The sequence below is a fragment of the Excalfactoria chinensis genome, chromosome 6 (assembly GCF_039878825.1).
Source record: "Excalfactoria chinensis isolate bCotChi1 chromosome 6, bCotChi1.hap2, whole genome shotgun sequence".
Lineage (NCBI taxonomy): Eukaryota > Metazoa > Chordata > Aves > Galliformes > Phasianidae > Excalfactoria > Excalfactoria chinensis.
In genome coordinates, this window is record NC_092830.1 from 26,804,132 (window position 1) to 26,820,554 (window position 16,423).

The 16,423-nt window shown below is 43.2% G+C and overlaps 1 protein-coding gene across 12 annotated transcripts in view; it reads right to left on the minus strand.

Annotated features, from left to right (window-relative positions):
- SH3PXD2A (SH3 and PX domains 2A) overlaps nt 1-16,423 on the minus strand; it is a 229,776-nt gene that overhangs the window by 12,208 nt on the left and 201,145 nt on the right. For all 12 annotated transcript variants that reach the window (XR_011904232.1, XM_072340995.1, XM_072340992.1 and 9 more), the window contains 4 exons: nt 7,682-7,799; nt 1,874-2,205; nt 990-1,039; nt 111-230 (listed from right to left, as the gene is read on the minus strand). Coding sequence is in view for 11 of the 12 variants with exons in the window: in XM_072340995.1 (XP_072197096.1) it covers nt 111-230; nt 990-1,039; nt 1,874-2,205; nt 7,682-7,799 (620 nt within the window). In the remaining variant the exon portion in view is untranslated. The remainder of the gene's footprint in view (nt 1-110; nt 231-989; nt 1,040-1,873; nt 2,206-7,681; nt 7,800-16,423) is intronic.

The following is a 16,423-nucleotide window of genomic DNA, read 5'->3' on the forward strand; positions in this document are numbered from 1 at the left end:
AGGAATACATAGACAAAATTCTCAGTGGATTGCTTTTTGCTCCTTGCCTTTCAATCCTGTTCCCTACAACAGCCATGCATTATTTTTCCAGTTGCACTGTTAATGCTCACCTCTGCCTTTTGTCCACCACGAAAGCTTATCCCATCAGAGATACACGACTGGAACTCTGCAATGGTGTAGTATTCCACTTCCACAGAGGGTGGCTCTGGTGGTTTGGGCAACTGAAAACCCTATGGCAAATAGGAAGTTTTATTCAATTAAACCATAGAAACAGTGAGCTGAACAGCAGTATGGACAAGCATTTGCCTTCTCAGACTTTCTATTCACTGAACTCTTCCTTCTTCCTGTGCAACTTCTTAAAGAGATGGGCCACAAGACAGAATTCTAATGATGCACTATTCATGATGCTTTTGCTAGCTATTACAATTGAAATAATCTTTGCCTGAACAGTAAAACATTTTACATGATGGGGCATAAACCATAAGCTGCCCTACCAGTCACAGTTACAACAGCCTATCTACTCTGAGACTTTGTCCAGTAACACTCTGTTCTGGATGACTTGTCACAACTTCAGAAAACTGCACTGTAACAGGCCCACGATAGATTCTGCCTATTGACAAATATCTTACTACAAAAATGCAATCCTAATGAATTATTGCTCTTAATATGCTGCTAGATTTTAATTCTTCAATGATATGACCAAATGGGCATCTGCTACAACAAGAAACGAGAGCCTTGCTCAGCTGAAGTGACAGAAGGGGAAGAGCTTCACTACAGGACCAAAAGATTCCAGTTTCTCTCCATAACAGTCCCAGAACTCCATAAGTTTCCCAGTTAGGGTATCTACGTCTGTTCAACCATAAAATGAACAGTCATGAAAATAAAGAATGTCTCTGATATCCCTCACACTTAGTTCAATTGTAGGAAGCCTAATAAAGCACCCATACACCTACCCCTACTGCTACTATATATTGTAAAACAATACAAACCAGACTGGATTCTCTTCGAGGGGGTGGCCTTGTTCTTAAATTTGGAGAACCTAAGCATGAAAGATGAGGGGAAAATTTATTTAACTTGTTAGGTACTGCTAAACACATTCATCAGCAGCTCTCTTCTGTTACAGTGAGAGTATTAGAAACCAATATTTGAAATATTTAAGCTACTTCTGTGAAACAAGGCAGGAAACCAAGAGGATATATTAGAAATACTAAGGTAACTTTGCTATTCATCTCAGCTAGGCTAGCAAATTTAAAAGGAAATCACTGCCAGAAAGTAGTGGATTGTATGTTCTGCTGGAACTGACCAGGCCATTGGAGACAAGCCAGCAAAGAACTGGCCTAATATCTAGCTTTCCCCCCAGCAGTAAAAATAATCCACCGTATTAGTAACATTTATACTGTCCTCTCTCAAAGTGTCTTACATTCCCTGCCCAGATGAGTGTTAGCATCTGCATTTTCAGATAAAGCAGTACAAACATTATAGCAACTTGATCCCAGGAAAAAAGCAAAGCAAATGCAAGATGTACATGGCCTCCTTGATTAGAACACACCATCACATCATCTGCAGCACCAGGGCTGGGGGCAGCACATTTTATGGTGTTCTCCTGAAATAAAATGTTAAGTCACCACACAGTGGTTAAGATAAACAAGCACTAGCCAGTCTTTATATAAAGTCAATTTTTATCACTATTAAATAATGACAGTATCTTGGAATTCCAGTAGATCTACTGACAAGTGCAAATATCTACACAGCAGGCTCAGCTGTAAGGGCAGCACACGCTTGACCTAAACTGACCTTAGGTAACACCAACCCTGAAAGATAGAAAACAATTCATTGCAAGCAGGTGGAAATCCTCACTACTTTACTGACTTACTTATTTGAGCTCTTTGTGGTGCTATCCTCGCTATGGCTGGAGATCCTTGGGCCAGTTTGGAAGCCTGCTTGTCCGGTGTCATCATGGCGTTACCATTAGAGTCATTGCAAAGAATAGGCAAACTGATTTCCTTCTTGGTGATATGCGTTTCTGAGGTCTCATTTTCTGCTTGAGTTTCCTTGTCAGTGGATTTCTTGTTCAGCAGGTTGCTGATCTCCATGATGTTTCCAATGATTTCCACTGGCCCAGTTAAGTTCTTTTTTCTAGATGGAAGATCATCTTTAGCCTTCTTCAGATATGAAGCTGGGGCCCAGCCCTCTTTGCCCAGATACCTGCAAGTGCAAGAGGAAATATCAACATATTCAACACAGCTTTCTCATGCATTTCAGGTGCAACAACAAGGGCAAAATTAATGAACAATGACATAAAACAAAACTCGGAGACCACAAAAGCTGGTCTGAGTACTGAATTTATTACCTATTGACATCTCAGAGTCAGCTCAGCTAGTAGCAAACTGCAGACTATTGTTAGAAGTCACTTATCTTAAGAAACCCTCTCTCTGGGCAAGGAATACAGTTGCTCACAAGACAAAGGAGCTCGACCACTTTTGTTTTATGCCCCATCTAGACAGTATTAATAATAATGTATCAGTATTCTTCCATGCAGCAAAAAATGCAAGCTAGTGAGAAAAAGATTTTAATCCTTCCAAGCAGCAACTCAAAATGGAAAAAGAGCTAAAATAAGAATAAAATTCATCCCCACACAGAGCCCCTACATGCACTCTATAAAAGGCCCTTGTGCAATCCTATCTCCTTGTAATTATAATAATGAATACTTCCCCTCCTCTCATAACTCCCAGTCCTGTCTGATCAGCTCTTTTATTTTTATGGAGAATACGGGACTGTTAAACCAATGTAGCTTCCTCCATCACTGCAAGGTTAAGAAAAAATGTGACTAGAAAGTTAAAAAAAAGCTAGCTTTGATAGAGACTCATTTTCCTAAACAAGCTGGGGGCTATTTGAAGAAATAAACTGGGAAATCTGAAAAGACGCTTGAACCCAGTATGTGTTCCTGGAGCACCAGGCTGAGCTGCTCATGCTACACTTCAAACTGAAGTCATTCTTCCACAACTGGGCTTTTGGGAAGATGGTTTTTCTAACTCCTGCCATTCCTAACACCTCAGCAGGGATTTCAGATTACAATCAGACTCCGGGGAGGACCACGTGGATGAACTCTGCTTTCCCTAATGAAACCTTAACTTGCTACAGAGTGAGTCACTGAAGCCCTTTTCTCTTTAATCTCTCACGATACCCAAGGCAGGTGCTTGAACTGTAAGTGGGAAAGCAGGCCCCATTTAAATTCCTGGTGCTCAGGAAATCTGCAGGAAATACAAAGGCTAAAACAGTAGGACTCTAAGGCTCTTCAATGAAAATAGAAATTCAGACTGCAGAGGAGGAAGCTAAGGGGGGAGGGTAGGGAAATATTATCAAATAGATTTCAATCAGATTCATAACTGTTATGCAAAGCAAGGATTCAGTGATTCGCTGTGGGATTACTGCATCAGGGCATATCCTGGGCTCATCCATCACACTTGGACACTCATGAAAGGCACCGGAACTTTATGGATGGAACAGGAAGACAAACTGTATGTTGTCTTCCTTAGACTTTTTGTTAGTATCTCATTGTACAAAAGAAAGTACAGTTGCTGTACTTACAGCAAGATGTACAAGGATCTCTGTGTTCAAAAGCTTGCTTTTTCCTCCCTTCTCATCTACATCAACAAGGACACAAAACAGAGATGCTGCTGTTCCCTACAGCAGCTTCTCTCTGTCACGCATGAAGGCAAAGATAAGGATCTTCCCTGTTCAGAGAGTTCAGCTATGAGTTTTTCCAAGGATTCTGGTATCAAAGAAAAACACCCCAAGAGCTTTGAGCTTTGTTTGCAGCAAGGAGACTAATAAAAAGTAATGAAGTGATAATGACTTGATTTGGCTTCTAACAGATACGCAACAACAAGCTACTGATACTGTATCAACATGCAACTTCGATCCATGCAATTCTGTCCTCTTTGAGGATTTTCAGACAAACCACAAACCAAGCTGAAAGAAAAAAGAAAGACTTCCATATGTTCCATACCCCCCAGTATGGGGAGTCTTCTCGGTCCCAAAGACTTTTTGCTCCATCTGCTTTTGCAGTAGATGGTCCTTCTGCACAGCTACAGACCAGTGCATTAGGTAAGTTTGTCGCTGTTTTTGGAAGGACACAGAACTTTACATGATTTGGAAATGTAAAGATTTTAGCTTGAGAGAGAAAGCTACGCTGGCCAGTGCACTGAACACTGCAAAGATTGCTTTTAACAGAGCTTGATTGTGCAAAAAATCAGCAAGAAAAAACATTCTACATCCATCATAGTTTGTGGGTGACTTAACATGTTTATGATCAGAAAAGCAGCAACAGGCAGGTTCTGTGCTGGCTTGTTAGTTCTCCTGCCAACTGTGTGTGGCTGTTTGGATCAGCCCATATAACCCTGCTGCTTCAGACCTCTGATCTCACACAGTTTCTCCCAATGAATAGAAGCAGCAATATCTGGACAGTTTGTAACTCTGGGCAACATACCCTCACAGCAGAGGCTGTTGCTAGCTGCTCCTTCCTATGAGTCAGTAAATTCAATCTCAAGTTAATGCTGAGCAGTAGCTGCCAACAACTGCCAGATTATTTTTGCATCTCCACAAATAAAATGATGCTTATATGAGACATCAAACGGGCTTACACCTTAGTCCTTGAACGTGGTAATTTCAGGCCCCTTTTGCAAACATGACATCAAAGGCTACTCTCACCTATAAAATAGGGAGATCAAGAACTAAGGCAAATGCCAACCAGCTTCAGAGAAGTCTTGAACCAGTAACGACCTTCACTTCATGTCCAAGAGCTGAATCACAAACATCCTTCCTCCATTTATAATCACAACTCACTGGAAATACCTCAAAACCCCAGCCTAGGTCCCTCCCAGCTCTGGGGCAGCTACTTACAACCCCAAGTGCACCTCATTCACTTGGGTTCAGGCTCAGAACAAACAACAAAACTGAAGCAGCAGGCTGATTGCAAATCCTTTGCTTAGTGTGTTGTTATTTCAATGATGGCGGGCACCATGAGGTTACCTCCAGGTAAGGATAAAGATAGAAAGCAAGATTTAAATAATGGGTGCTAATGTCATCAGGATGCGCACAGATCCATTGAGCTCAGCGGAGCAGTACGAAGGATCTACGTCAGAGCATTTATTTTACTTCTCCACGTTTGAAACAATCTTTTTAAAGTCACAGTGTCCAAAATAAAGGAAAAACCAATGCTGTCTCTAGCTTCTACAGCAAAGAGATGGGAGGGCTATAGAACGAGGTGCAGTGATTTGGTTCCCCGTGATCCCAAACCTCTCTCTGTTTATATTACACGAAGGAAAAAATGGATTCAAACCATAGGAATGTTAAAAAAAAAAGAAAAAGCAGAAATGCCTGTGTGAGTCTGAGAGTCACATCTGCTTTCCAGCTCCAGAGCACTGGAATTACTCCAGAGGGAAGCAAACTGGGGGAGGAAAAAAAAAAAAAAAAAAGAAAAGAAGAACAAAAAGAAAAAAAAAAAAAAGAAAGAAAAAAGAAGGACAGGAAATGAGGATCAGCACATGGCAAGGAATTTGGGGAAATTACATATTTAAGGTGGAACATGCTGATGTCTTTAAGGTCGATTCCATTTGCTGGGTTTTGTTTGTATTTCTGGATGTTTATGCATGTGTTCGGGCGCTACTATCCAGCTCAGCAGACAAGAAGGCAGGATTCAGCTGCAGCCTCTTCCCACTTCCCTGCATGCTCACTGCAGGAGGGGGAGTTGCTGCCTATAAGGGACTCAGTGCTCAGAATGCAGAACTGTTGAGGATGATGAACCTTCTTTCTGAGCGGTCCCAAACAGAATCATGGGGGCTTAAGCCTAATAAATAGCACAAGAAGTTCAAGACAGCTTGGGCTGCACAGGAGCAGCTTGCCAGGGATGGATCACTGCATCAACAATACTCAAAGTGTTGCTGGTGGAAAAATAAGTTTCTAAGAGCTGACTAAATCTCCAGCCAGAGGGCAAAGTAGTGCCCTAAAGAAGCAGAGGACAACTGGCATCAAAGCACCCAATATACTCCTGTGGGGAAGAGCTAACCCACCTTTTAACAAAACAGAGGCTGCTCAACCCAAAATGTCTCTTCAAGATGAAAAACCAAGGGCATGCTGCATTCCCAGCCTATCATGGAGAGGGTGGGGAACCCACTGGCCTTCAAGTGGATGAACGTGAAGGAGCCACTTCAAGTGTCACTGTATGCCAGACTGCACTTCTGCTGCAGAGCCTGCCAAGCACACACTTGTGCTTTAGTTCCTAGAAAATCGTGTGCCTAGTTGAGAGTGCAAAGGAAAAGAAAAAAAGGGACTTCTATTTATTGTAGAGCTGTTGGCATGGCAAGGGGGAACCTACTGTAGCAATGCAGCTGCATTTCAAAGAACACTGAAATAAATGGGAGATATCTTACATTGCTTCTTCCCTCACAAAACCTACATGCTGTTGGCTCCTCTATCTGCAGCTTTGGATTCCACTCCCGTGAATGATTAAAGGAGAAAAAAATGTGACCTGACCAAACCCAAGCATTCTGAGTGCCTCCTATCTAAAGTACCTCCCTGACTCCACCGCTATCTTTATTAGCCTCTTCCCTCGATGGGAGCATTAGATGGAAGACAAATATCTATTTTATAACTGCAGGACATCAAGAAAAACAACAACATTGCTTTGGTCAGCAATTTCACAGGCCTCATTCATCACTAATGAGTCGAGCAGAACTCAAACAAAAACAATTTATGGCTTAAGGAGGGAAAGGGAACAAATCATTACTAATTGTAATGCTGAACAGAAAGATGACTTCATGAGCTGCATTGCACTGCCTGAGAGATAAAGCAGCATTTTTAAGCTATTGTACCACTTCTTGTTTAAAAGGACCTGAGATGTCACAGTACCACCAGATCCATACACCTGAGCAATGCATTTGTTATGAAGAGGCAGAATCCTATGTGCTCTGTAAGCCTAGATGGAGAAAGCTTTTGATGTACTGACACTTTATATCTCTATCTTAGGCATGCTTAACATACATTTTTCCATAAAAAAATATCCTTTTAAAGTGCTTAAGCCTCTATGACTGTTATTTCAAATACATAGTTAGACGTATGATGGTAACTTCACCTGCCCCTGGAATACGTTCCTGAATGCCCAGTCTGGATAAGCAGAAGTCAGATGAATTACCTGAATTGTCAATAAGTTTTACGAAGAACCATAGCCAGAAAATTGATCTTTTGTCCCTAAAAGCTGTGCTGTCTACCCCAAACAGTTTGGCAGACCACAATCAGCCTTTCAGCATTGCTATAAACAATTTAAACATACTGCAGATAAACTTACACTGGGAACAGACTAAAATTACACACAACAGAAATCCTTGTCAGGACTGTTGTATCAACTCAGATACGGGCTTTTAACTTGAAGGAAGGAAAAAATTTCCACGAGTTAAGGAATTTCCCCACTGGAATAGTCTACAGCCTTTGCATACGCTGTAGTATTACTTTAATGAACATCACATTGTCTTTGCCTTTTCTTTACGTTTCTTCAAGATGCAATATGGATTATCTGGGTTTCCTTGCCCAGCTACAGAATTAGTCAAGCCTTAACATTAAGTTAACAATCAAAAAAGTTCATTGCCACAGGCCCTGCAGAAACGTGGCTGTGCAGCTTCTTTACCTTATGTACCACCATCCTTCCAGGTTCTTTTGGATGACCTCCACGGTGACCCCTTTTTCGAACCCAATCTCATCCTTCCCCTGGCTGGCGTATGGCTGGATAGTGACATACTTCTCTTCTAGTGAAGGGAGAAAAGGCAACATCAGTTAGGATCAGAATTAGTCCAGCTGTTTTTCTGTTCTGCTTGCTTTTAAACTGTTATGCAGTGATTACGTGGAGCCATTGCAAAAGGCGGAGCCCAGCTCAGGGGCCCACTGATCATTTATGCTGACGACATGACAGATAATCAGCCCCTTGCCACTACCCTGCTGCTGATAATCACAAAGCATTTCCATGCCAATAATGACACAAAGTCCCCTGAGAGTTTCCCCCTCCCCTCCCCATGTTCCTCGAGTGGGTAAGAGAGAGGATTTGTAGCTGGACTTCACTCCCATACTGTAACTTGACAGAATCAACCCAGCTGCCAAATCAGCAAAGCATCACTGCGGGAGCTCCAGCCAGTTGGCTCTTTTGAACACGTACATGGCTGCACGAAGCATTGTGTTACTGAAACCCGAGCCCCAGGTCCCCATAGGGACTGATGCTCCCCAGCACGGAGGGGCTGGCCTATCACACTGCTCTCCCTGCACCACCAGAGCAGCACGAAGTGGCAGGAATGAGCTTGAACCAGCATTTAAAGAAGCAAGCTATGAATAGAAGGGTTTTGTGTTTAATAGGAGACCATAAAGCATCTTGCAGTCATGGGTTGTGAAGTGTTTGCAAATACACTTTTGCTAGACCTCACTCCAGAGAAGTACACAAGGGGCAGTGGAAAAGGAGAAGAAAGCCAAGACATACTTCAAAAGCACAGACTAGATTTCAAGCATGGTCTTTGAGCCAAACACCTACTCATCTCCAACAGCTATCACCTTTCCAGGCTGAGCAGAGGTGAGCTCAAGCCAGAGGGCAGAGCAAACAGCCACCATCTCAGCATCTTCACCTACCCACCTACCATCTCCATCATGTTCTAGTCAATCTTCTCCTCTGTTAGCTTGAAGAAGCACAGCTGGCATTGAAAACAATTACCAAACTCCTGCCCCGAACCCAAGCTACAGTGCATTTAACAGCATGAGTTTCAGTGGCTAGATCAGAGCAGCGAAGGCCATCACTGAAGTACACCCCAACAGCCTTCCCAGCACTTTCTGCTGGCAATCACAAGGCACAGCCAGGAACAAACAGGGATGGTTGTCTGTGCACAGGTACAGGCAGGAAATTAAGTGAATCCAGAGTTCCTGATCACTGCAAAACAGTGGAGCTATGAGAAGGTTGAGGAAAACACTTTCAGAGAGAGAAACAGACCCAGCCATCTGTTGGGTTTTGTGGTTCTGCTGCATTTTGTTGCTGGGTGAAGCATGGAAAATTAAAAGTAAATCCATACTGAGAAAGAAACACCTGAGAAGTGGGGAAAAAAGTTGGCAGGCTGTCCAATGGCAGAAAACTCAGTAAAAATACATCTGAAATCAACTCCTTTCAATGGGATGCATTGGATCCTAATTCTGACAGAGTAGAACCTGTGAAAACCTTTGCCTCCTAAAGGAAAATATTCTCTTCTACTCCCTGTTAATGCAATTACTTTATTACTGCTAAGGAATTCCAATCTGTGATCAACATCAAGATACAACACCTTCCCCACAGACACCTTCTGCTACAAGATGGGGTCCAATGAGTACTGAAGCAGCTAATGAAACCTGGCTTCAAAGTCTCAGAAGAGTTTTCTTTGCTGTGTTCCTGCTCTGTACAGTAAAGGCAGACTTGTTCTTAATCAGTTTAAAGTGATTGCTGTGGTGGAGTTTTGTCATGCACAAAACCCCAAGCACTAAAGTCAACTCTGGAAAATCCCTGGGCAGAGGAGAGAGCCAAGAGTAAATTCAGGTACAGAGCTGCAACACAGTCCAGAAAAACACAGCACCAGACACTTCTAGGGACATTTCTAGGACAGCTACAAAGAGCTAAGTCATGTGCTTGCTTAGAATTGGAAGAAGGCTCTGCTTGGTCTACCCCACACCAAAGCTGCTCTGTAACTGAGGTTTTCAAAGTTCCCCCTTGCCACTACAGCTACAGCAGGAATGTCTCTGTTTCCCTGACTTTCTTCCTCACATGCACCTGCTGTAGCTACAGCCAGCTACTCAGCCAATTCCAGCCCCTCCTGCCAGGCATAGGAGTCCCACTGTCTCCAGGGATGCAATTTCCCTCCTTTTGTGGAGGACAGGGGAAGTCGTGACTCAGGCATTCACACCTGCAACAGAGCCTTCCAAACTCCTGCTCCAGCACAGTCTCTTGTGGCTGAGGAGCGGCCACAGTGGTCACCCATCAACTCCAGCAGCAGCATGTCTGAGTCTGGAAATGCAAGTGAAATCAAAGTTTGGGGACAGGGTCCTTTGCAAACAAGGATGCAGTCACCCTCTGAACATTAGATCTCTTCCTACCCTACTGAAAACACTGTTTCAAGTCTATGTAGCTCCAAAAGTAATACCCCCTATTTATTTCCATACCAAGGGGAGGCCACATCCTCTGTTGGCACAGCTGCAGCCTTTCCTGATCTCTCCACTATTGCTTAGGTTTAATGGGGAGAGACTGCTTCTAAGCAGCACTCTGCCTCCAGCACTGTCATTACTGCGTGGTCTACTGCTCTCATCTTGCCACCTTGCATCATACTCAGTACTGCTTGTCAGTGGCTCTAAATGATCAGAGACACTGGCCAACTCCTGAAAAAAAAACAGGGAATTGCTAGGAAGGGTATAATCCCATCCAGGGGGGTCATTACACTAGGATGCACATGTGAGACTGGTGGGTCTTTCTGAGCTGCCACGGTTTGCCTTGTTCTATCCAGGAGCACCTTCATTCTGAGATCTTCAGTCTTGTAGCTGTTAACTCCTCTTTGAGAGGAGAGGCTTCAGGAGATTCCTCCCTGCAGGGAGGGAAGGGGAAAGTTAAAAAGGGACTGAGCAGAAGTGGAAGGCTGAGTGAGAAGTTCTCTCATGAAGCAAAACAATCATAGCTGGGTAAAAATCCACTCAAAAAAGAGGGTCCTACAACGCTTGTCTTTAGCAGTTCTATTTTTAAGCTTACAGATCAAAAACAGGAAGGCACCATTAAAATTTCCCCTTGCAAAGTGCTTTCAAAGCAAAAATTATGGTCATTTCCAAGATTACATACATTTGGTTTCTGTCAGTGGTGCAGAGGATACCACAAACACACAGGAGGTTTGGAACTTAAACAGTACTCTGAAGACACGGGTCTCCTTGTAACCCAAGTGTAATTCCGGTTTGTTTCTCAGAGACTTTCTCCAGCCAGAGGATGTTACACATAAACCAACATTTGCAGGAGGGAGCAGTGGAGCTTTCAATAGATGCATCAACTTAAGAGAACTGATGTAGCATTCAACATATCAGAGTACTATTCACAAGTCTTTAAGAGAAGGTATTTGACACTTTATGATTGATACGTAAAGTTACTGGGAAGACTTAACACAGATGAATGGCTTCATGAGAGAAGCAGCAGAGCAGCAGCAGCCAGTGGCAAGACACTGCACTGAATTACACTGGCAATTCTGAAATATGCTGCTTTTGTTCAGATACTGTGACAGGCAACAGTATAGAACGCACATCAGCGAACTATCCCAGACACACCAACAAAGTTACGTGCCCAGATCTGCCAAGAATTCACAAGTGTTTAATCGTGATTCATCAAGTTTTGACTTAACAATTACCAGAAAAAAAGAAAAAAAAATAAAAATCAAGCAAGAATATAATTTGTATTCCCCAATTGCAGCTTCCATTACATCAACTTCACCGTTGAGGTCAAGTGGGCAGAATAAGCTTTATTACGTGATACAAAACACACACACCAGCAAGAGGGCTGCATTCTGGAAATAAAGAGATGAGAGTCTGACTCCCTTACAGGATCAGCTGAGATACAATACAACCCTGTCATATCATGCGTTATCCAACTGCAACCCACTTAGCTTGGAAGGCAAGGATTAGTATGTGCCATTCTTTCCTCCTAGACACTGACACATTTAAAACATGAACAACAAGCATTTCTGCCCTGCCTGGACTAGCAGACCCACACCACCTACCTGGAGTATCCACAGAGCCTCTGGCAGCTCGGTGCTGAGTCCACTTGCTACTACAAAACCTGACATCCCTATCGGCCTTTTTCCTTCTTCCTCCTCTTCTCCCCAAAAGCAGGCTTCTATTTTACTCTGTTTTTTCCCTAAGTCTCCTCAAGAAAGGCAGTAGAGGCTTGGAAGCAACATTTACATAAGCTGAGATCTGAGGCCTTTCCTATACACAAATGAGTCTGGTGATGGTGCAGCTTACCCTAGCTTTGAGATCAGAGTCCTGTTTGAGGCTGCTGGAAGAAACATGAAAGTAGCTCACATCAAGCAATTCAAAACCAGGCTAGGACAACTTGAGAGTGCCCATGCATCCCTTTCTACCTATTTTCAGATGCTGTTTAACAAAGTGCAACTTTTTGCATTAAAAGTACTTATAATATTGCTTTTAAATCACATTATGATTTGGGAGGACTTCATGCCAACAACACTTATTCTTGTATAATGGCAGACCAAGACAATAATGCTTCACAATAATTTTTGGTCTAGAAATAGAGCCTGTCATTAAAGATCCAGCAGAGACATTCATTCCATCACCCTCCCTCTAATCAGCAAACACCCAAACAGGTTCCCTTTTGTTTCATCTGCTGTATTTTTGCCTACAGGAGAAAATGGAATCTGAAAGAAGTTTTAGACATTGGATATGGCATTTTCCGTACCAGGTGCCCCAATAAGACAGAGGAAAAACCTCAGAACAGCTAAGATGAAGCTACATCAGCGAAGAAACTATTTAATTGTCAGAAAGAGCAAGGCACTAAACCTGACAGCCTAAGAGGTTCCTTCCAATCCCATCTGTCAAACCGAGACTTCAGATTTTACATGTGTGCTCACACACACACACTGGAGTTATGAGGTGTCTTGAGAAAGGAACTTGGTCCCTTCTCTGGCTGTCTGGATTTATACTTACTCAGGTCAAGGAAAGCAGACCTATGGTTTTACTGCTAGAGCTGTAACATAGAACTTCAGTAGCAGTTTCCAAATCTTCCTTATTCAATCTCGCCCAATTCCCTTGGCACTGGTTATTTCAGATTCCTTCTAGTCTATCACCAAGGTAACAGCTCCTTTTCCCAACATCTTCAAAATCTTCTATCACTGCTGCTCCCCTCAGTTAGACCTCAGGCTCTTCCAAATCTTTTGCACAGCCACCTCCTTTTGCTCCCTTCCCAGCACACTGCTCTTCCCCAGGAACACTCTGGTTCTTCAGCCACTTTTCTACCAGGTGTGGCACCCTTGCCCAACCTTGACTTTTTAAGCCTTAGGGCTACCATCTTGCTTTAATATCCTACTACACACAAGTGTTCCGTTCCCTTTGCATTTCCCACTCCTCCAAATCCTTTCATCTTTCCCTGCTCAGCTCCATGCCTTTCCCATGATGCCTCATCAACCTGAGTAAGCTCCCTCCCCTGTGGTATCAAATAACCCCCAAATTCTCAAATCCTTACTAAAATAAGCTTCACCTACCCCAGCTTCCTGCCTTGCCAAACAAGCTTAGTTTTAGCCCTTCTCTAAAAGCTTTTAAAAATACCAAATAAGTATCACTTTCCACTGTGAAAAACCTTTCGGTCATAATAAGATGCATGCCAAATTGCCACTTGCCCAGGCTCCTTTGATGCATGAGCTCTCCTTCTCTTTGTTTAGGCTGTAAAGTATTTGGGACTGGAACCTTGCATTTATGGCAGTGAAAATACCACGCACATTTCCAGCCCTGCACAATCAGTCTCAACTCTCCCAGGCAAATGGCCAGCGCTCAGACATTCCTGTTTCCAAGTTCTGAATGCCCCTCTCTGCACACAAGCTCTGCACACCCCTCCTTCGCCTAGATTTGAGAAGTTTGCTCTCTTCTCTCTCCATAAACAAGCGTGCAAGCTATCCACAGTGCTTCAGGAGCCAAGTAAGGGAGCGATTTCCTTTGCTCAGCTGGTGCCTGGACATGCCCCCAACTTTCTGTGACCCCAGCCTGGTTGGAAATGTTAGGGGGAGGATAGAGGGGAGCTGGGCTAGAAATTAACCAATTAACGATTCCTCAGCAAAATGCAACAGCCTCAACCCTACATCTTCCAAACCACAGAAGAATTTTCTTTCAAAATACTTTCCCTTCAGTCAGCACTCTCTGCTCACCCTCCCCCCTTTGTCAGACCTGCTTCTGGAAAAAGTCTCCTTGCTCCAGAGAGAGACGCGGCGACTCAACACCGGCTGTGCTTTCCTTGTCTAAATATTCTGCAGAGAAAAGAACTAGCCACAGCTATCAAATGTGACCATCTGCAGACAGGAGCTCTTCAGCTTTTGTCTCTCTCCCATTCCTTCCTGTCCCCTCTTATTTTTTTTCATTAAATAGCAGAAACATCATGCCAACACACACACACACACACACACACACACACACACACAGAATAATGACATTTCTTCTATGCAGTTCTGAATTACACATGCTTGATCTTCAACCAGCAAGAAGTAATAAACATTTACTACTTTCCTTGGAGTACAAGGGTGGCAAGGGGGGGGGCGAGGGGGTAGGAGAAAAGAAAGAAACTAACCTACATGTAGTGCTCTGTGCCAATTTGATTTAGCACACGAAAGTGGCAGTCAGGCTGCCACAGCTGGCAAACAGGCTACAGAACGATGCAGTTGGGTGAGGAGATGGCTTCAAGCCTCAAGAGCAATTTGGAGGCTTCTGAGCCGTCTCCCCGCTGCTCCATCACTTTCCCAACAAGTTAGGCAAGCACTAGGAAGACCTATAGTTTTCAAGCTAGAATTTAACTCTTTCATTCAGTAGCTTATTTCTTGTGATGGCAGCTACTCTTACGTAATAGGTTCATTTGGCAGAAATACAGTCTGTGTGTTGCTACACTGTTGGCACAAATAAATGTAAAATACTCCCCTGCATTGTACCCTCTCCAATGAGAGTGTTGGGCACAAACCCAGAGAAGCAGTAACTTACAGCAAATATCTGGCATATAAAGCAGCATGTAAACCCCCATTTTTCTCAATCACACCCTAATAGCACAAATGACTTCTTGTGAAATAAGCTCATAAACAATCCCAAGCCCTCTTCTAGGGGAAGTTCCAAGTAAGTGCATTTGTAGAAACAGCATTTCATCCGGTGCAAGTAAATGTGAACTCTGAAGCTTGTGAGTCCAACAACCGCCTGTCTGAAGAAAACTACAAATGTTCAAACTTCTCACAATCAGCATTTGTATTAGGCTGGGTCTCAAAACTACAGGCCAAAATTTAGAAAATATACCATATTTAGAAATATTCAACTTTAGAAAAAACAACAACAATAAAGCTCTGCAACAACACGAGAAACATAAACCAACACAATCTCTTAGATCTGGGCACACCACAGATGGTTTTAAAGAGAAAACTTCAGCAACAAATGTCATCTGTTTCTCTTTGTAAAAACAGACTACAGCTGTTCCCCTTGCAGATTTTTTTCCAGCTTTATAAAAGGAGCAATACTACAATATTCAATAATTTGTCTTTCATCTTTCTTCTTTGCAGACCCAGCAACATTACTCCCAGATATCTGAGATTTGGGGATGCTCAGCCTCTTTAAAGGTCTCTGGAAAGAGACAAAGTGAGCCTCAAAAGTTGCCAATAAAGTCCTGGCCTTCAGACCCATCTTAATTCCTTTACTTAGGGCTTAAGCGGTTTGATCTCAAAACTAGTTGGTTATAAAGTTTCTATTTATGCTTGAGTACCACTAATGAAGGGAAGCATCCTTTTCAGCTTGCCTTGAACTCCAGTGAACTCTCAGAGCTAACCACTCAAAAAGCTGGGACCATCTCAAGCAGAATATCGCTGGGTGGGAAGAATTTCAGCCAAAATGTTTAATTGAATTTATTTCCAAGAAAGAGGCCAAGTGGGGGAGGGGAAGCTGTTTTCCCTGCATTAAGCAGTTTTGGCAGCCTCATATTTGAGAAACCTCATGTTCTTCTGTGCTTTGGAGCACGGGCTTGAAGGCTAGCAACAGCATATGCACAGTTCAAGTATTCTGTCATTTCTGTGCAAACCCACCCAAATTTGGCCTTGTTAGAAGCCTTTTGGGCTGGAATGGGAGGGAAAAAAAAGCAAAAAAGTAAGTCTCTCCAGACCTCACATAAACTGTGATCTGTTAGAGAGCAGCGGGCTGGACATCCAAAAAGACTCACACTTCTACAACTGCAGTTTGGAAGTGATGGACACAGGTACAGGCTGCAGCTATACCAGATGCATACTACCTCCATTGTGTCCCCACGTGCTCAGATCACTTGCCTTACTTCCCATCAACCCGCTCCTGTAAGAACTCCCTAATTTCCCATCTCAAATGACACTATACACCTTAGTTTTAGCTAATGTGGCCAGTTATAGCTGAAATGCATTGGAAGGAACTGATACAAGCAGATCCTCCTTGGAAGATGCTCAGTCCTTGAGAAGCTGCTGTCATTATCTAGTTTGAGATAAAGCACATTGTCTCAAGACAGTTTGATACCCAGCGCTGTTTGGGCCTAAAAGGGAAGAAATTTTTACAGAGCGAGACAAAGGCTGGGACAGAAGAGACTGTGTGGTGAGGAAGACTGCCAGGGAAGACAGTGTGACACCAGCCA